General features: G+C 34.6%; 1 protein-coding gene across 1 annotated transcript; it reads left to right on the forward strand.

The window, feature by feature from the left end:
- Positions 1-500: 500 nt before the first annotated feature.
- LOC110373637 (vacuole membrane protein 1) lies at positions 501-26,646 on the forward strand. The gene is made up of 10 exons (XM_021330964.3): positions 501-672; positions 1,460-1,725; positions 16,089-16,189; positions 21,634-21,750; positions 22,260-22,359; positions 22,796-22,977; positions 23,563-23,763; positions 24,478-24,702; positions 25,192-25,493; positions 25,819-26,646. The coding sequence occupies exons 2-9, from the start codon at positions 1,537-1,539 to the stop codon at positions 25,454-25,456; spliced, it is 1,380 nt and encodes a 459-aa protein (XP_021186639.2). The 5' UTR covers positions 501-672; positions 1,460-1,536; the 3' UTR covers positions 25,457-25,493; positions 25,819-26,646.
- Positions 26,647-27,751: the final 1,105 nt, after the last annotated feature.

Raw genomic sequence — 27,751 nt, forward strand, 5'->3', positions numbered from 1 at the left:
ACTCGAACATATTCGTGTATGCGCGTTTTTAGTATTCTACATAGTAACCACTAACACGTAAGTAAAAAAATAAGAAAGTTTGAGAGAGAGTTATCCTGCTACTGCATAAGAATTTAATTCTATTTGTTAAGTGGTCCAGAGACTTGATTAGCAGCAGTAATGGCAGTCTGTAGTGTAAATATTGAAAATCGACTATTATTGTAAAATGATTATAAAATAGTCAAAACCGAGAAACCACGGAAACCACTAATATTGTCTATGAAAACAAACACACGTCAGTCTTGAAATCAGTACTGCCATAAATGATATTATTACTTCAAAGTTGGGTAACATGTTTATTTTTCCAGAGTTTCAAGATACATTTTAAATAATAATGAAAATGTTCACGTATTACTTATTATATTACTGTGTGTTATTGTATATTTTGTTCACGTTTTGCATTTTTAATTTAATGTAATGTTAGTTTTTCTCTGAATTCATTTTTAATCGGGAAAGCGTTGTTGCAGGACATTTTCCTTAGTGTTGGCAACAATTTTCCATACTTCAACATTTTGCTATTCACGGGGAGATATTGTGTGAAAAAAAATATTGTTTCATGAAAAATAAATATAAATTGAATGAAATACACATTGAGAATCGTTAACCGAAAACTGTTCTTGATTTACTGCGAATGTGAGTATATTTTGAATTCATTTTTAAATGTTATGTTAGGTTAGATGTTACCTATAATTTCCGCTGACTGTCCCTAAACATTTTTCCGATATTTTTAAAATTACGCTTTATTTACTAGGGGCTGAAAATGGCTTTTTTATTTTTGATACGCTAGAAAATGCCCTCTATGTGTAAAATGAATGTTTCTCAACATACGATTATGTTACGCTCGGTTGAACATAAATAATCAATAAGATTGTGACGAGGGTAATTTTCGCCGTTTCATGCAAATATTTACGTGCAAACTTACAATTATTAATTGTTTTGAATCAACAAACCATTACGTTTTCACCATTAAACCATTATTATTACATTCTTTATTTTGTTCGAAAAATATTTATTTTCGTGTGAATGTATAGTTAAAAATATTACTTTAATATTATGTAGTAATTAGGAATTCGTATCTATCATTAACTATCATTATTCATAACATTCATACAAACCATTATCTGGGACCATTGTATTTTAATCCAAAGTCAGCATATTTAACTCATTATTTATTTATTTTCTTATTTAAACATCATTTTATTTTTATTTTGTTAATTTTGTAGGTAATTATTTCTTGAGAAACTTCTAAGTATTTATTGTGTTTAATGTTTTTTACATACCTAACAGTAGCTCAGTATCTATAATTCTATATGTACTTCCCTATGATACAGTGTTATATTAATAATGAGTGAATTTATTATATATATTTACAATACAACATGTATTTATTACATCAACAATTTCTCCACAATCCTGCAAGGCAAGAAGACAAGGATTACATAAAAATAGAAGATACAACAAAAATATAAAAAGCGCAATAATAATATTAAATCAAATATGGCGGGTACAAGACGAGCTCGTAATAATGCCAATTCAGTGGTCATACCCCGTCAGAACTCTGTGTCTGACAATGGAAGGACCCGTCAGAACCTTAGTCCTGAGGCATTAGCAGCTATGAATAAGGAACAGCTTCGAGCCGAGTGCAGGAAAAGGGGCCAGCGGGCTACGGGCAACAAAAACGAGCTGGTATAAGCAGTTTGCGTTTGTGTCTGTGCTTAATTTCCATATTTTTTTGCCGGCCGTAATGTGATGCTTAATTTTTTCTTTTAATTTTAGTAGATTATTAGTGATGTGATCAATGTTTTGCTGTGAAAATTCAGTTTTTTTTAAATCTAATGTTATTGCACTAATTATCTATGATAGTTGTAAATATATATAATAAATTAGTAACGTTTTATATTGTTGCATCATTTATGTTGCTTTGCCGTTTATTTAGCGTTGATGTATTAATCATTTTGTTGCACTTTTAAGTTATTGCTAGATTTTTATTATTTCTGGATATTGTGTGAATATTAGGTAGCACATTCATTTCACTTTTTATGATGTCAATATTTTTTAAAACTTTAAGCTGTGATATAATTCTCAATATGGGAACAAGATAATTTAAATGCATTTTATCATTGTTGCTAGGGGCGATGACACATGGTTTACGCAAGCCGTATGCGCGGGCGCCATTTCAAATAATCTGTAGTTCCGGCAGCATAGAATCATTTGTATTATGTAATCAAACTGGTTTAGACTGCAACTATAATCTTTGTTATACTATATCGCGTATTTAAGCCCACTGGGTACTAAGTTACTAAGGTTATTAAGTATCCTAAAAACTTAATTAACACCACTGCTTAAAGAATAGGTCAATGAACATGACCTCATTAGAAGTCGCATTTGCTATTTATCAGTTTTATCAATAAACAGAAGAAATAAACCACACAAGTACCTATCAACTCTCGGGGAAGTCCGTATATAAACTCCTATTAACATAAGTTTACAAAAATATTCTTTCAGTTATTTAATTAGTTAATTCTTTTTGAGTTTGAGAGTTTCAGATCCATCTCTGTATCCAATGGGTAACTCATTCAATGCACCTCTTGAATTTGAAAAAAAAATCCGGTTCTTAACTAAAGGCACAGTTTTAAACAAACAATGATAAAAATAATTTAATTAAAAAAAAAAAAATAATAAAAATTATTATATTTTTATTACAAAGAAAGAGTATTTATTGTCAACAACTAGACAGGAACAGCTGTTACTTTGGCTACGTTAGTCTGGCAAACAGAACCAGCAGTCGTCAATATTTTTAATGTGACGTTTTCGAAATAAATTAATAGCGCGTTTATCTTATATCTTTTAACGTTCCTACGCAGTTGTGATGTGCAGAAGATAAACAGTGGTCTGTATTTAACGAATTATTTACAACAATAGGCGGTTTAATTAAAGTCTAGCTTTTACCCGCGGTTTTAAATGCTTGGTGAGGCTGCGGGATTGTTCGAAAGAGTTAGCGTGGCCCTAGTATAGAAACGGCTCAAGAAGGAACATGGTGGGTTTTAGTCAGCAAGAGTCTCACTCCTTCACGCGGGATCTAAAGCGAACATAGCAAATAACAAATTCGTTTCATGATTTCCCACCAAAAAAGGATGCAAGTTTAGGAGGTTCATATTATTTTTATCAAAGTGTTTTATTTTTCACGTCTTAAAATTAAACTATAAGTTACCTAACTAAAAAAAAGCAATTTTATCGCTTGTCTCTGCTATTTAAAATCTAAACTAAACAGCAACACATAGTGATGGGCCGTTTATCGATACACGATAAGTATCGTAATTCTCAATTCAAACACCACTTAGGATTTATATCGATCGATTGCTAGCACCAAAATAAATCGTTTGATGTTTGTATACGTTAATTTTGCCGCGTAAACCGAGAAAGATGGGTAACAGACTTCCGTCGCTTCTGCCAAGATATGTGATGTCTGTATTACCTTTGAACTATTTAAAAACAACTAATTAAACAAGTATTCAGACGACCACCGCTGATTTCTGACGAATTTGCAGACACAGCTATGCGGGCTATAGTTATAATTATTACCCTCATGTCCTTATCCAATTTATTTTGGGTCAGCGCTGCATGTTTTCTTCTACCATACTCTTCTGTCTGCCGTCATCTCCCAAGTAGTTTAAAAAAAATTGCCATAGGTACTTATCGATTTTCACACAATCCATCCATCGATTAATGATTGCATTAAGCGACATCATTATGCTAGAAATATTCTGATAGTAAAATGTACGTTGTAATTTTATGTAGGTGAAAAAATTTTTTTATAAGAGTTCCTGCATTTTATAAGAGAACCTTTAATTTGTAGCGGAACAAGATTTTATATCAACTTAAACATCTATTATACCTATCGTTCGTTCATTACGTTAAAGAATTTAATTAAAGTGAAAATTCTTGGCTTAGCAGAAAGTTTTTTTTTTTACTAATGCCTTAGTTAATAATAGAATATTCCTTTAACTGCGGATTTTTTTCTACTTTATTCTACTATGATTAGTAATATTTTGGAGGCTGGGTCATTTTCGATCTAGTCAGCGCGTATTACATAAAGTAAACTTCTCATTTACTTATGAATATTACGTTAAACTTAAATATTAAAACTATATATAAATAAATAAATAAATAAAATAAAATTAATATAAAAAATATGCGATCATATATTCTAAAAATTATTACAGCTTACGGGATTAGAATGATAATATCGAAATAATCAGTACCTACAGACAGACCTACTAAACAGTATTTTTATCAAAGAGATTGACCTACATATTGTTTGAGTTAGCTTCTGCTTTTACTGACTGTTTAATATGTCGCTTACAAATTAAACTGACTGCGTACCAAGCAGTCTGACAAGGCCCTTAGCTTCAGTTATTCAATTGACTTCTAAATTGACGACAGCGGAAACATTGTATGAAGCAAATTGTTGTATGTACACTATGATGAAATGCTTACTAGATCTATTTTATTTATTTAGTTTTTATGTTAGGTAAGCAAATGTGACATTTACTTTTATTTAAGCTATAATTTTTTATCGTAAAACAAAGCAGTTTTCCGCTATTTTCCCGTGATTTTAGGAACTTTTTGTACATCTGGATGACTAGACCACCGGCCCGCAAAATTACATCTAAATCGCTTTAGTCATTGCACACTGTTTTTTTTTTGCAATGTTCATTTGTTTTACATTCGATATTTTTTTATGTTAATGAGTGAATATTATCTAGAATCTGGATAAGCATATGCAGTAGGTTGTTATACTTTATAAGCATTGGTTACGAATAGCACAGTTGCAACGTATGCTTAAGTGCAATTATTTCCTAACATGCACTTAATTAAACCTAAACAATGGAATTTATTATTACAGCGAAACAAAATCATTCAATCAGCATTTTATAATTTTGTCTACACTTATTTCTGCTCACTGCTTCACTCATATTGCACATTTGCACATACATAGATCATAGACATAAAATTTTCTACAATTTTACAGAACCGAATAAGCCGTCTAATTATGATCTCTTTACTAGCGCTCGAATAGTAAGTAGCAGATAATATACAACAAAAAAAACTTGCTCGATCATTGTCCAATGTATAAATCAATAACAATCCAACGATACAACGAATACGGGTCAGTGGACCTGCGCGGGCGCACGCGATCATCACGCCACCACTCGTGTATTTCCGTAAACTAAACCCACTCGATTTTAACCTCTAATTTCAAGGCTACAGAGTCCATTATCAATGTTACACATCGTGTACTATATTTTAGTGTTAACTCTTCACTCTTTGTTTGAATTTGAAGACAGTATTAAAGTAGGTATGTACGTATTTTCGGGAATTTAATTATAAGATTTATGGCGTGGAATTAAAGCAGATTATGCTTTGGCTACAGTTTTTGGGAGACAGCCATCGGAGTATCAAGTCAGACAGATAGAAATGACGACGTCTAGACGCTCAATAATTACTTTTTAAATTGAATTTTCATCTAAAATTACAGAAAAATGCGATTAATTTTCACAGAAGAGAAATGGAAATAATCGTTCATTATGTGTTTTAATTGTTTTTTTAAATGATTATTTACTGTTGTGTATGAAAATAAACGTTTGCATTATTTACAACGAAGATTAAAAACTTCTTTTCAATCAGTCTCTTTGGTGCTGGCACAACGATCGCACCTCTAGCAATAGTGTTCTTTATTCAAATTATTTGTTGGCGGGCGAAATCTTGTTTTTTTTTAAAGAAAAGTTTGGTATACAATTTTATACGCGTTCGAAATTTAAATTCAATTTTTTTTCGTCAGTGATTTAATGGCACCAACTCAAACGATAGTGAAATGAGAGAGAGTGTTCGTTGAAAGTGAAATTCGTTTGCTGTGGCGTGATGTCAGACATTTCACTCACGGCGTCGTAATAAACCAGTTATCTACACAGTTATACAATAAAAATTTAAATAACAGTTTTTACTAGGTATACAGTTTTATCTAAAAAAATCTCGTGTCTGTGATAAAGTCTGCATTTATGGTAATCGTGTGTTAGTTGTTCGAAGTTTGAAATACAAAGGAGTTCAATCAAGTGAGTATTTAAGCTAAGATTTGCTGTTTAAATATGTTTCATCTCTCATAGATAAAAGCTAGATGGAAAATACTTTATCATTTTGATTGACTGGAAAGGGCGCTCTATTTCCGTATGTTCACGCCAATAAAATGATCGTAAATTCAGTTACTCGATGAAAGTAGTAATCACGGTATAGGTACGTTGTTGTTGTTCTATATTTAAATTTCTTACTGCCATTGTTTGGCTTAGCGATGTTTTTTTTTAGAGAAAAGGTTTTTTTTTTAAATTTATCTGTCAGATAATCATCCTAAAGTACGCGCCAAATAAACTTGTAATAAAGGTCATTCAACCGCCCTGCCGTCAGGGGCGCATCACCTGTCCGCCATTTTGTAACAATGTCCTTCCGTCATTCCGAATTTGGAATGCGCTTGTCTGCCCATATTTGAACTAAAAACGACTGATCATAATTTTGACCAAAGGTTTGTAATCCTTTGCGACAAGGACGCCTCTTACCACGATACACTTGTATTGATCGTGTTAGCGACACTGCCCATACATTTTTTTCGTATCGTTTTGAAATATTGGGATACATTAGTAGAAGGAGGTGAACGAACTTTATTGCACGCTTATTTGGCGCGTACTATAGCCTTTTTCCAACTATGTTGGGGCCGGCTTCCAGTTTAACCAGATACAGCTGAGTACCAGTCAGTGCTTTACAAGGAACGACTGCCTTTCTGACCTCCTCAACCCAGTTCATTCATTCATTACAGAAAAGTCAAATCTTTAATCCTCTACGTTGACCATTTACTGTGACTACTGTTTATAATTCTGCATAAAAGAAAACAATAATTGTTTTACACTCCTAATCCTTTGTACATAGTTAAGGCTTGGGGGATTTCCTTTTAAAGGCTCACAAGGCTTTTTCCTGTCACACGAACCTCGTGAGGAATTTATTAAAAAATACTACGCATTTTTGACGTAGATATGTACGCATTATCACACATTTACGTGGGATTGTCTGGTCTCTGTTTTCTTTGCAAAACAATAAAGGTATACTTATAAAAATATGACGTGTGTCCGTCCGTAGCTACAATATTTACCTACTACAAGCATAATCATGGATTTACAAAAAAAAAACTATTTGTGCAAAAAATTAGAAGAAGCAAATTAGAAAATTAGAAGCATTTAAAAATAAAGAAATGTTTAAGTATATGCTAACCATCAAAATTATCAAAACCCATTCGGTTGTTTTTGCGTTAAATAAGAATAAACATATACAAACTATTAGTAAGGATTAAAAGAACCCTCGGTTATTTATATTGCAGGCAAAACCGCATTAGTTACGAGTATAAAACAAATTATCTTCGTTGTTTCAGCATATGATAAACATTATCAAACAGTGTCTTTGTACGAGATAGGGAAAATAGTGCCACAGTAAGATTGAGGTTGCTAAGTTCTTATATAGATATATCAGCTCTATGGTATTTGGAATGAAGGAAACTATATTTGGTTATCGCTGAAAAACTGGTTATCTTAAAGGCCCAATAAAATTATATATTTTTTCTACCTTTCTTCATGTAACCTTTTAAAAAAATGTTTACTATTTTTAAAACTATGTCTAAATCTAGTAAATCTTATTAAGTGATATACAATATAAACTAAGGAATCAAGTAAAATCCAAAAATACGCTTTTTTCTTGTAAAAAGAACGAAATACGACGAAGATTTCCAGACAGACATTGTTGTTCCAACTATAGTACTAACTTCTGTCATAAATTATTATAATCTAATAAACATTTGAGTTTGTTATTATATTTTACGATCGTTTTCCAACATCCGAGACTGAAACTATTAGTTATTTAATTCCGTGTTCGTGATCAAAATGCGGAACGGATTTCGAATTTTATTCTCTAACTAAAACCTGAAAAATAGATGGGTTAGATAACCTGGCTAAGGTCCAAAATATCAAAGATTTTAGTTTTAAACGACTCCTTATCATTTACATAAAAATTGTTTTTCGATCAATGCAAAAATACGACAATAACCAGTAGGTATCCCATTTTGGTTTTCACTGTTTAGACACGTCTTAGGCTTTCTGACAAATACCAATGACCCCTTAAAAATTCTCAAAATGTATCAAATAATATTTAATCACATCACATACTCCAAGTGCTTTAACCTATCAACAATCAATTCGCGATATATCAGTGTTTCAGTATGCGTACGCGCATTCTACGAATGTGTTTACCTACGTCACTGCATGCGTCAAATTCGTTTACCTAGACGATTTTATTTGATACCTTGCGTATCTGTTTACTGATTGCGCAAACTGTTTTAGTGTTGTAATCGACTGTGTATTTGTTTATTGATAAATCTAAGTTTTTATCATCATTTCAATAGTTTTAAATTGAGTTCTGTGAATCATTGCTTAGAACTTGAGCTGTTAGTATTTTAAACTGGCTGTTCCCGCACCCAAATAAAAAGTGTCCTAAGTCTTTTCTGAGACTCTTCACTGTCTTTGTATTTTTTATTTATCCTCTCAATATTTTTTGGCGAGAAAGCGTGACAGACGGACAGAGTTTGGCATTTATAATGTTAGTAAGAATAGCTATTACATGTACGTAGGTACATATTATGTTAGGAAGAACACGTCTAGACTTTTAACACTAATGTCAAGGACACTTGTTGCTGGCCTTTAGGAATCGATTTAATTTGATACATTTTACCTAAACTCTTATACATAAGTTTTCCAAGCTTTTTCACATATCTACACTCCTTTTCCATACTTCAAACAATACTTTGAGAATTTGCGTATCAATAACTTTAGTGGGTCATAGTGATTTCGATAAAATACACTTGAAAGTAATCGTATTAGCTTATCGCGTATCCGTGAGGTACAGTCATCTTTAACTAACTCGCTGACCGACTGATAACGATTGGTTTAGACTTTGTTCCCAAGAACGGAAATGGGTTAGTTTCTTCGTAAAATCGTAAGAAGTAATAGTTTCGTTACTGTCATCATCATCATCGTTCATAGTTCAACATCGGCGCAGTTTCTTATCTCTGAAGATGTTCATTATTGCTCATCCACAAAGTCTTAATTTCTAGTTAAAAAAATATTTAGGAGTACCTAGCCTTTTTCCAACCATGTTGGGGTCGGCTACCAGTTTAACAAGACACAACTGAGTACCAGGTTTTACATAGCAATTGCCTTACTTTCTACTAGTTGTCAGGCTTCGTGACTTCGTGCAAAACCTATACCTAATTCTGTAAAATGAAGTGTAGAATTAATAATAATCATCATTGTAGTGTGTAGAAAAAATATTTTCTTCAGTCATCGGATTTCCCTGAAACGTGTAGACTGACAAAGAGAGCCCGTTTACCGTTTACGTAGACCGTTTTCCTGTGTAATTACATGGTAAGAGCTAAAAAGGGAATTCACGAATCTCTTTGTGTCCTTTAGTCGGTTGAGGAAAGGCGTGAAAATAATAAAGTTCCCCGTAGCATACGTCACATATCTGTCATTCCTCGTGTATTGAACTCTGAAAGTTATTATCGTTTTGGTTTTCCTGAAAGAATATACATTTTCGTATCTATACATACTTGTTGCTTTCATCTATCTTACACAGTTACAGTTTGGGTGTATCTAATCCGTCATTTTTTATGTGTGTTGTCGAAATCGTACTAATGTAGTTCAAATAACCGTATTTGAGTTTTCTACGGTAGTGAAAAATATGTAAAGTGAAAGCTATAAATTATCGCTACATTACACCATTAGAAACTTTATTTTTATCTAAAAACAAAGATCACATCCAATAAACAGATCGCAATAACTATTGTTTACTTATCAACAAAGTTACCACAAATTAGAACTACGCTTTCTACTGTTTTGGCATCGAAATAACAAACCGTGCCAGCAGCTGCATTGTGAATTGTAAACAAACGAAATGATAGAGCGAATCAATCAACCTCGTCTATACCGTTCATCACGGACTGAAAAATGACGATACTGTCTACCTGTGACGTCACGATCACACGTTGTAATCTGCATCCCGTGTGAATCGAAAATTTCGACTGTAGGAATAGTGAAAGCGGGTAATTGGAACTCTACGTTTCGATAGCTGCATAAATTGGAAAAACTCGGGAGGAATCTCTCTTTTGGAAATTTTTAATCATCAGAAACCTTGAAACGTGGTCGTTTCGAGTTTTACTGACTTAAACACGTATTTGTTCCTTCTGAAGCCCTTTGAGTACCAGGGTCACGGTAACTCTTAGGCTAAGAACTCACGAAGCGATTTTCACCCGCGACCGCCGCGGCTGCGTGCCCGTAGCTTCTGTAGAATGCAGATATACATGTAAAAAATTAAAGCACATTTCACGACGCGTTTTACGCCCGCAGTCTGCGCGTTTGTTTGCGGGTCCCGCTGCACCGGCGGGCAACTAGTAGAATCGCGCGGGCCGCGGTCACCCGCAGCCTCGGCGGGTTGCGCCCGCGCGCTCCGCGGTCGATTGGCCGGCGATCGCAGCAGCGCAGAGGCTGCCCGTCTTGCGTCTTGCGATCATTGGCCGCCACATTTGCGGGCGATAATCTCAACCGCGACGGCTGAATAACCGCGAAAATAACCGGTCTCGTGAGTTTGAAATTAAAAACGCAGTTCCGCCACCGCGGCGGGCACGGTTCAAAATCGCTCCGTGAGTTCTTAGCCTTAGAACAATCCGCAATTAATTTTTACCAGCAAAAGTATTTAGCTATGCTCCTTATTTCTCATCCTTTCTTCTTTGCAATACCACTAATCATGTTCTATTGCCTGAGCTAAAGGAAAAACAGAACACATTAATACATCAAACTGAAACCTATCAGTACTTTCTCCTGTATTACACTGATTAACTGCATTTACACCTAAATCACTTGGAAGCTATGCAATATTTCTTCCGCGCTCGAATCGAGACCGCTACATACAGTGCAATTGACATTCTTTTAATGCAAAGAAAACGGTTTTTTATGGAGCTAATGAAGCTACAAATATGTTTAATCTTTATTTCTTTTATTATTTATGTTATTTTTATTTTGTCATTTCATCGTGTCGTGTGCTTGTTAGATTTGATTGGCATTATTTAAATCGTTGCATGCTCTCTGCACTAATTAGTCTTAGCTACTATCTTTACATCATAACATGTACAAAATCCCTTAGATATCATTCGTGTAAGTAGTTTGTAGAAATCTAGTTTTAAAACCTTCAACCTTAGAGTCTGGATTCGTTTAATTCGAAAAACCTATTACGTTAGCAAAGGCATTGTTTACAAATTCCAATCAGTTCGATCGGATTTCAATGGTGACATTGACGTTTGAACGTTTTGTTGGAATCAGTCTGATTTCTGGAAAACTGGAGTTTTGATACTCTGCTTTTTATTTGACATTACTGAGACGAATGATTGTCATTTTTCTCGTAATTAAAGCCTTTCGATTTTATTTTTATTTTATAAATAAATAATAGTTTAAAAAAACTAAAAAACACGCTTTTTATAGAAAAACGAACTAAAAAATAGGAAATAAATTTTAATGAATTTAAATTAAGAAAACAGTGTTAAAAATTTCAATGAATATAAATTAATATTATTGTGAATACAAAAAAAATATTAAAAAAAAAGCGTGGGGTGCATGGTGTCAATAGTTATAAATATTTTATTGACAGATATGAGTACAGTGATTTTCATTTCGATAATATCTTAAAAAGCACCCCTCGCTTTTTTTAAATATATTTTTTTTGTATTCACACTATTATTAATTTATATTCATTGAAATTTTTAACACTGTTTTCTTAATTTAAATTCATTAAAATTTATTTCCTATTTTTTAGTTCGTTTTTCTATAAAAAGCGTGTTTTTTAGTTTTTTTAAACTATTATTTATTTTCTACTTTTTAGTTTGTTTTCAAACTATTATTTGTTTTGTAGAATTAAAATTCTCTTTAGTATACAAAAATTTGACAATATTAGAGAAAACGGCTAAAGATAATTATTGGAAATAAAAATTAACATTGAGTCCTGCCTTATCGACTGTAGAGAAAAATTCTAGAAAATTTTAATTAATTTTCTTACCTTATCGACTATAGATGAAAATTATATAAATTAACAAAGATCATATTTTGCAAATTGAAAAGCCTAGAAGTCGGTGTCTAATGGATGTTACTAAGTTAATTTTGCCACCGACTTCTAGGCTGATGCACCTAAAATTAGTTTTTTTTTGGCTTTTTAGTGTTTTGGGAACTCGGTTAAATTTTTTTGTAAAAAGGTTATTTATTTAAAGCTTTTCAGTGATACGAATAGTTGTCACTATCCATACAAGTGGGAAGTTCTCATCAATACAAAGAATATAAGTATTTTACATATTCAGTTGTCGAGTTCCCTTGACTTTCTCTGGTCTCCATCATCAGGTCAGCTCCAAACCTTCACTGTTGCATAGGTCTTGTCAATACGAATAATTTAAGCCCAAACACGAGGTAGTTTACATATTCAGTTGTCGAGTTCCCTCCATTTTCTCTGGTCTCCATCATCAGGTCAGCTCCAAACCTTCACTGTTGCAAAGGTCTTGTCAATACAAATAATTTAAGCCCAAACACGAGGTAGTTTACATATTCAGTTGTCGAGTTCCCTCGACCCTCTCTGGTCTCCATCATCAGGTCAGCTCCAAATCTTCACAGTTGAATAGTGCTTTTAGGCGTACACCTAAGTGTCAAGTTTTTACCCTATGTATGCCTACAAGTTTTGAAGGTTGCCCTCGATTTCTCAGGGTTTCCATCATCAGATCCTGACCTGATGAATATGGGACCAACTGGCAGCTATTCCAAGTCGAACAAAAAAAGAATCACGTAAATCGGTCTATAAACCTCGGAGTAATCGATGTGTATGTGTAACCTCCTCCTTTTTGGGAAGTCGGTTAAAATGGAATAATTTTATCAAATTAGTGTATTGTCATCGGTCCTCAATAAATCTACAAAGTTTGAACGAAATCTGGCCGTTTAAAGTGGGTCAAAATCGCGCCCAAAGAAGTCGGTTACAAACAAACATACAAACATACAAACATACAGGTGAAGCTAATAAAAAGCGTGTAAAAAGAGGTCGTTGTCGACAATTCAGCTGACATCAGACCAACCACCAAAACGGAACGGAGCGGAAAAGTTTTTAAACAACCAATTTCTCCGCTCGGGCTCTAAGTGTCTAGCGTATAAACTACCACACTATACCAAAAAATTAAATCAGATCAGTACTTTTAGCGTGAACAGACATAGTTACTTTGGCATTTATAATATAAGCAAGGATTAGCTTGCATCTAAAATTATATCCTGTCGTTCTACTCCAACGAATTAGACAGCTTCAAACATTATTACTACATCTACCCAATACAATATACTTGACAATTTCACACACGACTTCCCAACAAGGGGACAGTCGGGAACACAAATAGAACCAACGAAGGCCCAATACGACCTTCAGCTTGTGAGCGATGACCTAGAAACGAAGGTATCGAGTCTAGCACTGAATTCATATGTCCCAGGGGCTTGTGCTAATGTTAGTATTATAATTAGTAGAGCAACAAAAACTCTTGTTGTTTTGGTGTGGAATGACATTTAGTTCAGCATTGGACGGCGATTGGCTGATGTCATGATGATGAAATGACTTTTCTTAGAAAGGTACAGTCAGTACGTAACTCATGTAGAAATGTTTTTTTTTCATAGTTATGTACTTGAAAAAAGTATGACTGGGAAATTAATGTTCTGTTCCACCTAATTAGGATAGGCACTTAATTACAGTAAAACGACAGCAATTAAGTTTCCTGAATTTAGTTTTTGCGTGTATTTAGGTACTATGTAGGTACGCACATATTTTTATTTTTTCGTTGGTCATATACCATGATATTATTACTAATGGATATTGGTAATAAATATACTGGAAAACTCACCAGTAATAATAAATGTTTTTATGATAGAAATTATATTCGTGACATTTCATTTCGAATGTCAATTTAGTAGATTGACAACTGTTATTTCAATGGCCGTCCATAAAATATTTAAAGTTTTGTAAATTGATTAGGTACTATAATAACTTTTGGGATATGTATTCTTATTAAGACCTGTTAAATAAAATACTTAATACTATTAATAATCGTGACCTTGAAAAGATGACTAATTACAACTTGAACTCCTTTGAGAAGTAAAGTCATCATGATTTGTCAGTATTTTATGTATATGTTATCAGATAGTCAATCAAGACATCAGCATGGGCTAAATATGATTTCACACACAATAGGTACCTACCTATATGAATAGATGAATAACATTATGAAGAATTTTCACTTAAAAATAAACCTGATGTATTTATTCTTTGATTTGCAATTAGGGATTGTTTGACTTTAGCTCCATCCTTATCTAAATTAAATCTTTGATCGCAACACATCAGTTTTGTCTCCAATCACGAAACAACGGATGGATAGATTACAGAAATCAGCTATAATTCAGACTTTGGCAGTTTCTAACAGTAACTCATCATCTCCCGAGCCTTTTGCCAACTATGTTGGGGTCGGCTTCCAGTCTATTTTAACCGGCGCTTTACAAGGAGCAACTGCCTATATGACCCCCTCAACCCAGTTACCCGGACAACCTAATACCCCTTGGTTAGACCGGTGTCAGACTTACTGGCTTCTGAATAGACTACCCGTAACGATTGCCAAGGATGTTCAATGACAGCCGAGGCCTACACATTAACGTGCCATCCGAAACACAGTTTCTAGCAGTAACTAAAGTTATTATTATCAGAGAGTATTCTCGTGCATAGTAACTGCCTTGCAACCATTTCCGTCGTTAATGTGTTCATTATGTGGCATGACCATGATAACGAGTTTAATGCGAATAACTCAATCTAGTTTGTAATGTTGCTTTTTATCTGGTTTTGTGATGTGTGAGTTAACTGGGTTCCAGTTAAAAACGTTAGGAAGGACAATCCGCTAAAAAGTCCACAAAAAATCCTGAATACATAAGGTTTTTTTTTATTGGACGTCTCGTGTCTTTACGGCAACCCTGAAGACTCGAGCAATTGCGATACCGACGTCCGTGCCGGACGACAAACACCGTTAAGTACTGCACCGACCACGAAACGTTCAATTTACAAGAACCCTAAGTTATATTATAAGCAACTGTGTGTTTATACATAGGATGTGGGTGTTAATGACCATATAAAAGATATTCTAGGCCTTGACAATGTAACCTTTTTACCTTCAGAAGAAATTTCGATGCTCCTCTTTCCATTAAATTGAAGAGCCCGGTATCATGAAACAGTCGCGTAGCTGTCCTACGTGCGTTTTTATCGCAGCAAAATGTCATAGCGCATGAACTCTGACTCCACGGAAGTCATTAGCACAACAATCACGGCTTTGTTTTAGCAATTTTTCAAATCCTGCCGCTCAACCCCGTTTTTGTTTTATCACTTTAAAATTTTTCTCACCTAGATTTTAAGTATGTCTTGCAGATTTACTTTAACAATTTTGAATTTTTATAATAATATAAGAAGTCTAAAAAATCTTCAGTTTTTCGGAAGCTCTAGGCAGCAAGGCAAATTGTGATCCAATGTACTCCATTTTTCTTCCCTGACGGGAAATCATATGAATGCTATTTTCTGAGCAAAGCATCAGAATCAAGACCGCCCGTGTTTGTTCAATTTCCCTTTACAATAAACTCCCGAATATTTCGGCAACCACGGCGGGAAAACTATAGCCTGGTCAGTTCCTTAGTGACACTCCCATGGTCTACGTGAGGATCGGGATGTAAACACGGAAGAAGACAGCACTGACAAGACGATCCTGTGCTACCAAGAGAGTCTCAATAACGAGCTGGCCAGGCTTTAGTTATCCTACATTATTGTTAATGCTGTATAATATATTGATTGTATGTATTGTTCCACAGCTCGCCCGTCTCGGGTACTACAAACTGGCGGCGGCGGTGCAGACTGACACCGACCAGCGCCCGCGCAACGGACTCCATCATCCGCATCCTAAGGAGATCAGGTAAGTAAAGCACTGACCTTCTGCTCGATGTATTGACCTGAACATTCCTCAAGTCACGTCGCGACAAGTGTTCTCTGCCTTTAGCGTTCAGTCAATCCTAGTGTACTCCTATTATGTAGTCGTCTTATATACTTTTAGGTACTCGTCTTATGTAGTATCCTAAAGTTCCTGCCAGGCCTGCTGGTTCTATTGCAAAAATGCTGGTTTTTGCAATACAACTTATGGTTTTATCCAAATAATGATGGAACTTCGCCCTTTCGTGGATCCTGTGTTTTTTAAGTCTTCTACCTCCATACGTTTATTTATTTATTTATTCATCTCAAAGTTACTATGCCTTTACAGACTTAATTTAATGCGACATAGTACCTACTTACAATTAATATTTCCTAACTATATCTTAACTATATAACACAGTACAAAACAACTACTAATCCTTATCATACTACACAGTAAGTGGCCCTTGTGAAACGTAAACATCATCTAAATAGAATACGTTGTTTAGTCCTAAAAACACGGCAAAAAGACCAACTTGACTGTTGCTGTAGATACATTAAGCCATTCATAGCATTAGTGCTTCCAATATATTCAGCATAGAGCACATTATGTCATTAAGAAGTCACCATTTGTTATCCTATGACGTCATTGAAATAAGTAGGGTGTGAACCTATCTAATTACAACACCACTACTCCAAATTGGATGCATCAATAAGTATTACATTGTCGTTCATCTACTTAAATAAATTAGGGCCACGAAGGATAATAAAAATTGTATTAAAAGAAGCATTAGTGAAGATTAATCTATTTTGGTCTTTTCGACGATCGATAGGACATAAATTATTTGATGGGTCATTGACCTTTGTAATTTTCACGTGTATATGTTTAAACTTAAACTGTACTCTTAAACTCTTCATATGTTCTGCTAGCTTTTTTCGCAATTTCAACCGCGTCCCACCGAAACAATTTCCCGTACCCTGATAAAGTATAGCCCATGTCACTCACGCACTGTAGGTGTTGGTTTGAGGGCTCTGAAATTTTACTCAGAATTAAGTAATATAGTCCTCTATATAATATAGTCCAGATCACGACTGTATGACTGATTAGATACACGAATGAATTTTAAGCAGTGCACAAAAAAAATCGTATCTTTAAAACTTATTTAACTATAAGTTGACATAGCGAACATACAGACAGACAGACAAAAATTTTACTGATTCCATTTTTGGCATCAGTATCGATGATTAATCACCCCCCGATAGTTATTTTGGAAATATATTAAATGTTCAGAATTGACCTCTCTACAGATTTATTATAAGTATAGATAAGTTGACAAAGTTTGCGCACTGAATAAAATTCATTCCTGTACACCTTGATCGGTTATCTAGGACTTATTATTCTGCAGGTCAGAAGCCACCTAGATAACATTGAAAGACAAAGCGATGTGGTAATCCTTACATTGTTATTCCGCACGAGCTCGTTGAGCTGGACCAAATAAACACAGTTCTTGGCAATGGACAGTCTTTGTCTATCGTCCGTCACACCGCCCTTGTAAACACGATATTTCTAGTTCAAGGCTGTTGGTAATGTAGTGGACAATAAAATGTGGTGTTAGGGTTTTTAATGAATTCGTTTCTAAATATAGCCCCAAGTCCTGACTGGTGCTATATTTCCTATTAGTCTTTTTTCCGTGGTTTCAACCGTGTCCCGTGGTCCGGACCGGACCGAGGTAAAATATACTCTATGTTACTTAGAAAGACTGTAGCTTTCCAACAGTGAAAGATTTTTCAAATCGGTTCAGTCGTTTCGGAGACTTTTTTTAGGGTATAAAGGTCAAAATCTTAAAAGGACTTTTTGTTTCAATCAACCGATCTAAAAATCTGTGTAAATATGGTAAAAATAACTACTTAACCAATTGTGATTATTATTTAAACAGTAGTTTATTGGTCTAATAAATACTTATGTATTTGTGTAAAAAGTCCTATAAAGATTTTTTTAGTTAAATGACTACTTCAAATAGTGTTGCTTTTGCCTTGACACTAACGGAGAATAAATAGTCATGATGTCATATTGTCACTATTATAATATTAATAGTACTCTTAATGACTTTCTAGTTGTAATGAATATTTAAAATTCTACCATTTGATGGTGTTTTTCTATTGATTTCTAAACGTTCCCTTGAAATTTTCGTAGTATTGTAAAGGTTGAAAGTTAATTGTTGCAGTTTCAATCGTACTAGGAATTGTCTTTTGACTGAATTTTACCTATCTAATGATATAGCTTGGTTTATTTGATCGAAATTCATGGTGTCTGTTGGGTTTGTTACACGTAAACCTTTTTGTAAGCTTTCGTAGGCAGACATAGACACGCTTAATTTAAAGTTTGGATATGTTGATGTTTGTTACTCATTCATGCATAAACAGCTGAACGGAGTTTGATAAAACGTAAAAGGACCATGAGACAAATTGGGCTCATTGTCCAACAGAGTTATAGCATATGCCGTTGTGGAGATTTTTGTTTGTACTAAAATTGTTACTATGGACACTACCTTCAATTCCATGGCAAAAAAAAGATATGCACCTAAATAGGTTTTGTAGAAAAAGAATTGTTAGGAGTCGTAGTGCGCTTGGTTGTTCATGACATAAAACTTAATTCGCAGGATTTGATTATGCTAGGATTCTGGGACCACCTTCATCACCAGGTCAGGATCTGATGATGGAAACCCAACCCTGAGAAATTGAGGGCAACTTTCGAAAATTGTAGGTGTGCATAGGTTAAAAACTTGACAATGAGGTGTACGTCTAATAACTCTATGCAACAGTGAAGGTTTGGAGCTGACCTGATGATGGAGACCGGAGAAGGTCGAGGGAACTCCACAACTGAATATGTAAACTACCTCGTGTTTGGGCTTATATTATTCGTATTGATGAGAACTTTCCAGAAATGCGGATAGTGACAACTATGCTTGTCACTGAAAAGCCAAAAATAAAAAACTTTTTACAAAAAAATAAAACCGACTCCCAAAAACACTGAAAAGCAAAAAAAACTATTCTTAGGTGCATTAGCATAGAAGTCGGTGGCGTGTTAACTCAGTAACATCCATTAGACACTGACTGACTTATGCAATATCCATCACCAACATGTGTGACTATTAAGAGGAAGAATAGGTACAGTCAAGAGGTGTTCGTGCACGTACATATTACGTATACATTCTGGTTAACAGAAACGAAATGGGTCGAGATGCCATCGATCAGTATTACTGCTCGTGTCTAACAGGTAGACGCACAGTAGGAAGTTGTGCTCATATCATTTCAATAATATGGTATCTAGGGTTAGGCAGGCACACACAATTTAATCCACCGGCAGGATATTTAGACGACATTATTATTGATATTGATTGAAATGTTAACAAAAATAATTTTAACTGTTAGCAGCTGTTTATTTTTTTATGTATACATTAAACCTGGAATTAAATCTAGTTAAAGGTGTTCAATAACAAAACCTACAATGCCATAACAGCACTACTTTTTGCAGAATATTAGTTTATTAGTGGTCGGAGAAAAATATTTATAGCAAAATAACCCCATGGATTCTTCGCAAAAATGAGTTCAAATCTTTATATTTAGTGCTTTACAAGTATATTCATAGTGGTCTCATCTCCGTTGGTGGGTGAGCCCAAGCTTCATACATTTTTGCCCATGGTCCTTTGTAGGTATATTCAGAACTAGCTTTTGCCCGCAACTTCGTTCGCGTGGAATAGGGACTACCAGCAGATTTTTTATTTGACCAATAGATGGCGCTATATGTCCGGAATAATTTTATTTTTATATTTTTTTGTAATAAAAACTATCCTATGTCCTTTCTCAAGTTTCAAACTATGTCTGTACCAAATTTCACTCAAATCGGTTCAGTAGTTTAGGCTTGAAGAAAAGACAGACAGACTGACAGACAGAGTTACTTTCGCATTTATAATATTAGTTTGGATAACTGGCTACTGTAATCAGCGGTGTATAGCTTAGTGATAAAATAAACCTCTTGAATATTAACACACAAATTTCAAAATCCAGCCTTCGATTAACTCAGATTTCTAATTCCTAACGCGCAGTAGTTACTTAACCTAGTTACCAATTACGACTGATAATTATAATAAGAGAAAGTTTTGATACTTTTTGAGATTACCAGTGCCTGGGTGTTTGTCTTCTTCATGCTTTCTCTAAGAATTAGCGTGGATACCAGCGCATGACGAAAGGTGATTGATAGGTATACAAACTGGGCTACATATACTATACCAATTACCTAGGCATACTAAGTAGGCTAGATATCTATCAATAATAATAATTAAGCTGAAGAGTTTGTGTAAACGCGCTAATCAGGATCCTTTCTGGTCCGAATTCAAAAAAGTCTTTCAGTGTTAGATGGCCTATTTATTGAAACCTATTCGAGGATGGCCACTTTGTTGACAGATATTTAAAAGATAAGGAAAAAATAAGCCTTGTTTCTTTTGCCATTTTTAGCCCTTATTTTCTTTAAGTATGAGCTCAGACAACCGTATGTGACAGATGATTTATGATAGGTTCAGGTAACGGAAAAAAGTATAACACCTTGTTTTAACATTTTTATGGACTCAGATATTAGGTATATTAACTTGGGAACGAACTGCATCATTTTTCAAATCTATCCGCTACTTAGTTCCAAAGAAACAAACTCTTCAGCTTTATAATATTAGTAGAGATCTTACCTATCTGATTAAGATATCAAACGATGCATACGAAACAACATTTTCTTCAAGAGACGAGACAGATCATAAATCAACTTAAAACCAGAACCAAAACAAAACCTCTTCCTTTTTTGTCCACCATATCTTTTACTTTTTTTCCTCTGGCGCCAATACTTGTCTCTGGCATTAATAAGAATAAGGTCGGACTCCAAACCACCCAGACACTTGATATGAAAAATTGCGATAACCGCTCCTCAAAAGGTCGCCTGTTCATCATTGATTTGGCATTTATGGAACTGGGTTTGTACCTTGAACTCTAGAGGTGAAGCAGGCTTTGACATTATGTAAGGTTGTTCAGTTCAACCTTTATTCCATGAGATCTTGACTCCCAATTAATAATAGACAATCCGGGTAGTTTTTGACTGTCTGACAAGATCTCATTGTAAAAATTGCCTAATTTGATGAGGTTCGTTTCTACCTCCAAAGACCTCATAGGTCAATGGCAATGCTTGCAATTTCAACTGCTGTAGTTAAAGTTACAAGCAAAAAATTAGTAGGTTCGTTCGTTGTTTCGGTTAAACTTAAACACCTCTTTTGATTTGGCGGTTACAGAATGTCTTTTATAATAATGTTTTGATAGGCTTATGACGCCTTTATTTCTTTACTTTGAAAGAAGGTACCAATATGTACCTATACTACTCTTAAATTATTTGCTATATTGTTTCTTCCACAGCAGAAACAAAAACACAACAATGGACAGTGAGAGCCTGGTGCTATGGAGGCGGCCCCTCACCACACTGGAGTACTTCTTCAAGGAACTGATCATATTGATCTCCACAGGATTACAGAGGTAAATAAACTTGATTCTTTCTTTGAAATATTTTCCTTTCCAGCCACTCCAACTAGTTGGGAAAAGGCTATGCAGATGAGATGATCTTTCTAGCCTTTTTTCAAGTATGAGTACCTACTAGTGTTTTACTAAGGGCGACTGTCTATCTGACCATCTGTGTGTATTGTATAAAATATCTGTCTGTCTATGTGTAGCAAATGTGTATAATCTCAAGAATATTGTGTAATTATATGTAGGAATATAAGTTTCCTTATTATTGAACCGGATTAAAAGGAGATTAAATCTGTCTGGCAAAACTAGCCAGCCACTTTTTGTCTATTGACGCAAATACGCTGTTGCAAAAAAAAGACATAAGAGAGTGCTAAATCTAAATTATTTGTTCTTAAGTCAATTTTTTTTTATATCGCACTTGATACAGGTTCTTATGTAAAAACAAGCTAGTTGCTCTTTTCTTTATTCCTTAAATTGGGTTTAGTTTGTGATTTTAATGTCTAAAATGTTTGTTCCAGATTATTAGCGTACAGACTGTTGGCGCTAAGTATATTTGTAGCAATATTAGGCACAGTTGTATCTTACTACGTAAGCGGGCCACATCAGCCTTATGTACAGGTAAATAAAGTGCATTTTACTTTAACACGTACTATGTTTTATTTAGTCTAGTTCTAATCTTGATTAATACTCAAAAAAGTTACATTAATACATTTTTCTCAGAGAATTTATGATTGATGGGTAATAAAATATCCTTTTCAAAATTTTGACGTGCATATGTTCTGCCTCAAGTAACTTTTGAATGTTATAAAACTTGATAATTCTCTAAGTCCGTTTTTCATTGAATTAAACATTTATTTTGCCAAATTATACAAAAAAACAAGCGTAGTAAGGGGACAATTTTAGCATATACTGTACTTTTCACAGCCCAGTGCTTCTAGTGCTTGTTTTCAATATACCATCAATATTATGTGTGGGACATATGTGTGCCTACAAATTAACCACGATTCGATGTCTCCTATGCAAACTGATTTAAAAATGTTGGTCTGAACCCTAGGTGGTAGTAGCCAGCCTAGCATGGTGGGGCTGGTGGGTGGTGCTGGGGGTGTGCAGCTCGGTGGGGCTGGGCACGGGGCTGCACACGTTCCTGCTGTACCTCGGGCCGCACATCGCGCGCGTCACGCTCGCCGCCTACGAGTGCGGGGGGCTCAACTTCCCCGAGCCGCCTTATCCTAACGAGTGAGTATACATACATACAACAGAAAGACAGGCACACAAACACAAACCAAAAGCAGATAGATACACACACGCTCATGCTCACAAACACCTACACACACACAACCACACAAAATTAGTCAGACTGTCACACACATAGAACACGCAAACATGCAAAGAGGTAGTCATACAAACATGCAAAATGACAGTCACGAAAACATACAAGGAATCAGTCACATCTGCATGCAAAGAGGTAGTCACGCAAACATGCAAAGAGGCAGTCAAACAAACATGCAAACAGGCAGTCATGCACACAGAAAGTGACACTGACGTTCAAAGGACCACTCGGGCTGTAATTAGTCTAGCTGAGGTTGGCTTCCAGCAACTATACTCGGGCTTTAATAGTCTATCTGATGTAAGCTTCAGTATAACAGGATGCAGCTGAGTACAAGCATCGTACATAAAGCGACTGCCTATCTGAACTCCTCAACCCAGTTACCCTGGCATACCAAACAGGTATTGAGTTGCCCACTTAGAAACACACATACCTTATCTTCAATTTCATTTCATGATGTTTGTTATTTAACAACCCTTTTTTCTGCATTCCAGCATAATATGTCCCACAAACATCGACCCCAACAGCCCAGTGACGATATGGAACATAATGTCTAAGGTCCGCATCGAGTCCATGATGTGGGGCATAGGCACGGCGCTGGGGGAGCTGCCGCCGTACTTCATGGCGAGGGCCGCCCGCCTGTCCGGGGGCGGAGTCGCCGAGTTAGCTGCTAATGATGACTCTAGGACTGGCAGGTTAGTTGTGTCCATGGGGTATAGGATGGGAGAGTTGGGGGGAAATACGGGACTATCACTAAGACTTTGCTACCCTTCGGTCACTGGGATATATTCCAGAACCGTGATAGTTGGACAGCTAAAATTGTCACAATACATATATGTCGTTTTGTCTAGTCAATGATGTGGTGACCAAAACACTTTTCGGAAGTATTACTTTTTCATAATAAAGTTAATATAAAGTATTTCATAGAAGTTTTTGATGATAATCTTAGCACAGCTTTTGGTCATTGAACTTATAAAAACTATGTGCGTAAGAACATGTTCGTTTTTGTGAGCAAATTTTTTGTACTTAACTTTTTGCTTGTCATCATTTCAATGTCTTATACAGTTGAACTTGTTGTCAAAAACCGTTACACACTATTATGTTATTTATATTCAACTTTTTTGTATACCCCTAAGATTGAAATTATTGTCGATGCTCCCAGTCGACAGCGATGGGGACGAATTTCTTGGTGATTATCAGTTTTAGGGTTTTTAACACGCTTACATTAGCTTCACTTGTACCTATGTATGTAAGAAAATCTTGGTACTTATATTAATTTGACCCACTTCCCGGTCTTCGATTAGGATGAAATTTTTACTGGAATAGATTTTAATTTAAATGAAATCATTTGACTTCAAAACTACATACCATATTTTTTCTAAAGTCTCATTTACCAATTTTCTTTCCAGGGCAAAAATAATGGTCCAAAAGCTAGTCCAGAAAGTAGGCTTCGCAGGCATATTGGCCTGTGCTTCAGTCCCCAACCCCCTGTTTGACCTCGCAGGCCTTACTTGTGGGCACTTCCTCGTGCCTTTCTGGACTTTCTTCGGAGCCACAGTCCTGGGCAAAGCGGTTATAAAGATGCATATACAGAAGATGTTTGTTATTATAGCGTTTAATGAGACTTTGGTTGGGTGAGTACTATTTATTTATCTTGTAGTGTTTAACAAGATATCTGGTATTTTTACCAAAAAGTTAAACAGGCGTTCGACACGTGTTTAAGGGATAGTCTTTATACAATTTTTTCTTCAACACATGACGAACGCCTGTTTAACTTTTTTGTAGTAAGACTCAATATATCTGTTTGTTTGGTAGGTAATTTTTTGGCAGTGGAGACAAAAGATAATGTAACTGTAGGAATCTGTTAATATTTAACACAAGAATACACGGGGTTCGATACCTGTGTCTTAAAACTCATAAATCGCTTGGAGTGTCAATATATTCCGCATTCAATTCGCAATAAAATACGGTATTTAGTCAGTTGATCCTATTAAATAATACAACATGCAAATAGATACCTACAGGTCATCAACTTGGCCTAATTACACTTATAAAAAAATCACATTATTATATAATTGGAAACTCCTTAGAAACTAGATATTAATTTATAAATTTATTTTCAGCCAAGTCCTTTCCTGGGTAGAAAGGATACCCTACATCGGGCCAAAACTTGAAGCGCCTTTACTAGAATTCCTTCGAAATCAAAAGGCTCGTTTACACAAAAACGACGCCTCAACGCCTTTGGAGAACCAAGGCTCGGTCTTGTCAAGTCTTTTAGAGAAATTTGTACTAGCCATGGTGGTTTACTTCGTAGTGTCAATAGTGAATGCTCTTGCGCAGAATTATAGTAAGCGTGTGGGGAAGAAGAAGGGGAAGAAGAGGGAATAGGGACTGCGGGGGACGGCCGACGCTCAATGTGCTATCGGTAAGTTTATTTATTTTTTGGTAATAATAAAGTTATTTTGGTAGATAACTTTTAAAACAGTTAAAATTAAATAGCTGATATTGCCGGAAGGCCTATTTTACTAATTAAACCCAATTTACACTTATTGACAAAATTGGTTCCTCAAATAAAATAAAATTGTTTTTTAATAGTTTTCATAAAGTCTAGGTCAAAAATCGAGCCTAATCATAAAGCTATATTATCAAATAAAAAATAATTATTGACTATGTACTTTTTTCATCTTTATCTGCCATAATATTTTACAATCTTTCTAAAGTAACTAACCAATTTTTTCATAATTTTTCAGCGCGGCGGCGGGCATCGGACCGCCTGCGCCGGCGTCGGTAGTAGCGACACTACACGCGATATACGTGATATACTCACGATACGCGTTACACCTTACATGACACATGATACGATACACGTTGCTAGATACGTGTTACATGCAACTCGTTGCGTTACGTGATATAACTTACATACGTCTAACGTTAAGCCCCATATTCATGTTCAACTTTTGTTTAGCAACAGTTGACTAACGTAACATTGTTGATGAGCAACAAATATGTTGCTGGAAATAAGTTTACCTTTAGCCTTTTATTATGAAGTCTTTAAATTGCCAACTGTTGGTTGATGCATAAACAAAAGTTTACCATGAATACGGGGCTTTACGTGTTAGTTAATGTAAGCACGTTGAGCAATAGCATATTGCGCAATAAATGTTGCATGTAACACGTAACACGCCGTAACATCTGTCTACCGTTCTATGGCGTTCACTATAACTTAGATATTATTAAATATTGTATTGTACATAACATAAATGAAAGCTTGTCTTAACATAAAATGGCTGGGCATTTTGTTTAATAAAATTTGCAAATAAGATAACAAAAAGAGCTATTAATATTACCAAAGAGACGCCATTTGAAAAGAACGGTAGATACACCAATATAATATGTACATAAATATACTATTGAAGTAAAAGAACACCAGATTGAACCGAAATTCTAAATAAAATGGATATTTTGCAGTGTTACAGTTGTTAAACCATAATGTCAGTAATTTGGGCAGTTTTTAGTGTTATCAGTAATTTTATGGTCAGGCTTATAATAGTTAACTTATGGATATTTTTTGGGAACCTTGTACGATCTTTAAAAAAACATATTTAACAAGAAAATAAGTTTGATGAAGTAAGTTGTTACAAAAATAAAGATAAAATTACAACCACATTGTTTAAATAATCATTAATTTTCTATATAAAGGTCCTTTCCAAAAAGAAGTGGTTATGGTTCCCAAAAAACTAAATATTCCAATAAAAACTCATTTTACAAGCATAAGTATACAAACAGCTATCGCCCGACCTATAGCTCTTGCCTTAACAACAATAATGTACATATATAGGTAATATATCATAAATATATAATATAAAAATAGCTAAAATAAGACCATTTTACTGAGGTAGGTAACGAGTGACTAGATTATAGTTTAGGTGCTCAATTTAACCAATAATACCGGGCTGTCAAATAATGGCGGGAAATGCCGCCATCTTTTCTCGAAATGTCAATCTTTTTTTTTATATAAAAAGGTAAATTGCTCTTGCTTTGTTTTGTTTTTAATCTGGCCGGTTGTAAAAGTAACGTAGAGTGAAAAAGTGAGGTGTACGTATACCTTTTTTCAATCTTTTAAAAAAATGAAAGTCAAGCATTTTACCAATAAAGTCGAGTAATATTTTTTTGAATAGTTCAAAATTACCATTTTATGTGATGTTATTGATTCCAAAAAAATATTATCTTTTGGTGCTGTTCCTAATTTAATTTGATGTCTCCGTTATTTTGCTTTAGGTTTTTTACCTATTAGGATATATTATATTACTATGTTTTTATTTATTCGTTTTCCACATATTATTATTACCTATCGTTTGCTTTGTATTTACGCAGACTCAATGTCGACTAGACATTTTTTTCGACAGAAAATTAAAACAGATTTTAGTATATTTTATTTTCAACAAATATTTTTTTGGGAAATAATTTTATATGAAAATGTATGTAATTCTGTCACAATGTCTAGTAAATTGAGCCTCTATTAATATAAGAATTTAACGTATGAAAGACATTTTTGTATCTCGTGTATAAAAAAGATGATTAATGTTAAGTAGGTGAATTATGTCCAGTATTAAAATTAAGGATTTTTTAATTAATTATAATAGGAATGAATTCATCGTGTAAGGTTTCTGTGGTCGCATTCCT

The sequence above is a fragment of the Helicoverpa armigera genome, chromosome 22 (assembly GCF_030705265.1).
Source record: "Helicoverpa armigera isolate CAAS_96S chromosome 22, ASM3070526v1, whole genome shotgun sequence".
Classification (NCBI taxonomy): Eukaryota; Metazoa; Arthropoda; class Insecta; order Lepidoptera; family Noctuidae; genus Helicoverpa; species Helicoverpa armigera.

Bases quoted from the DNA above. Each gene is read 5' to 3' on its own strand.
- LOC110373637 (XM_021330964.3), top strand. From the start codon at position 1,537: ATGGCGGGTACAAGACGAGCTCGTAATAATGCCAATTCAGTGGTCATA. The intron at 23,764-24,477 runs GTTAGTTGTGTC...TTTTCTTTCCAG, and splicing joins GATGACTCTAGGACTGGCAG to GGCAAAAATAATGGTCCAAA. The intron at 24,703-25,191 runs GTGAGTACTATT...ATTTATTTTCAG, and splicing joins TTTAATGAGACTTTGGTTGG to CCAAGTCCTTTCCTGGGTAG.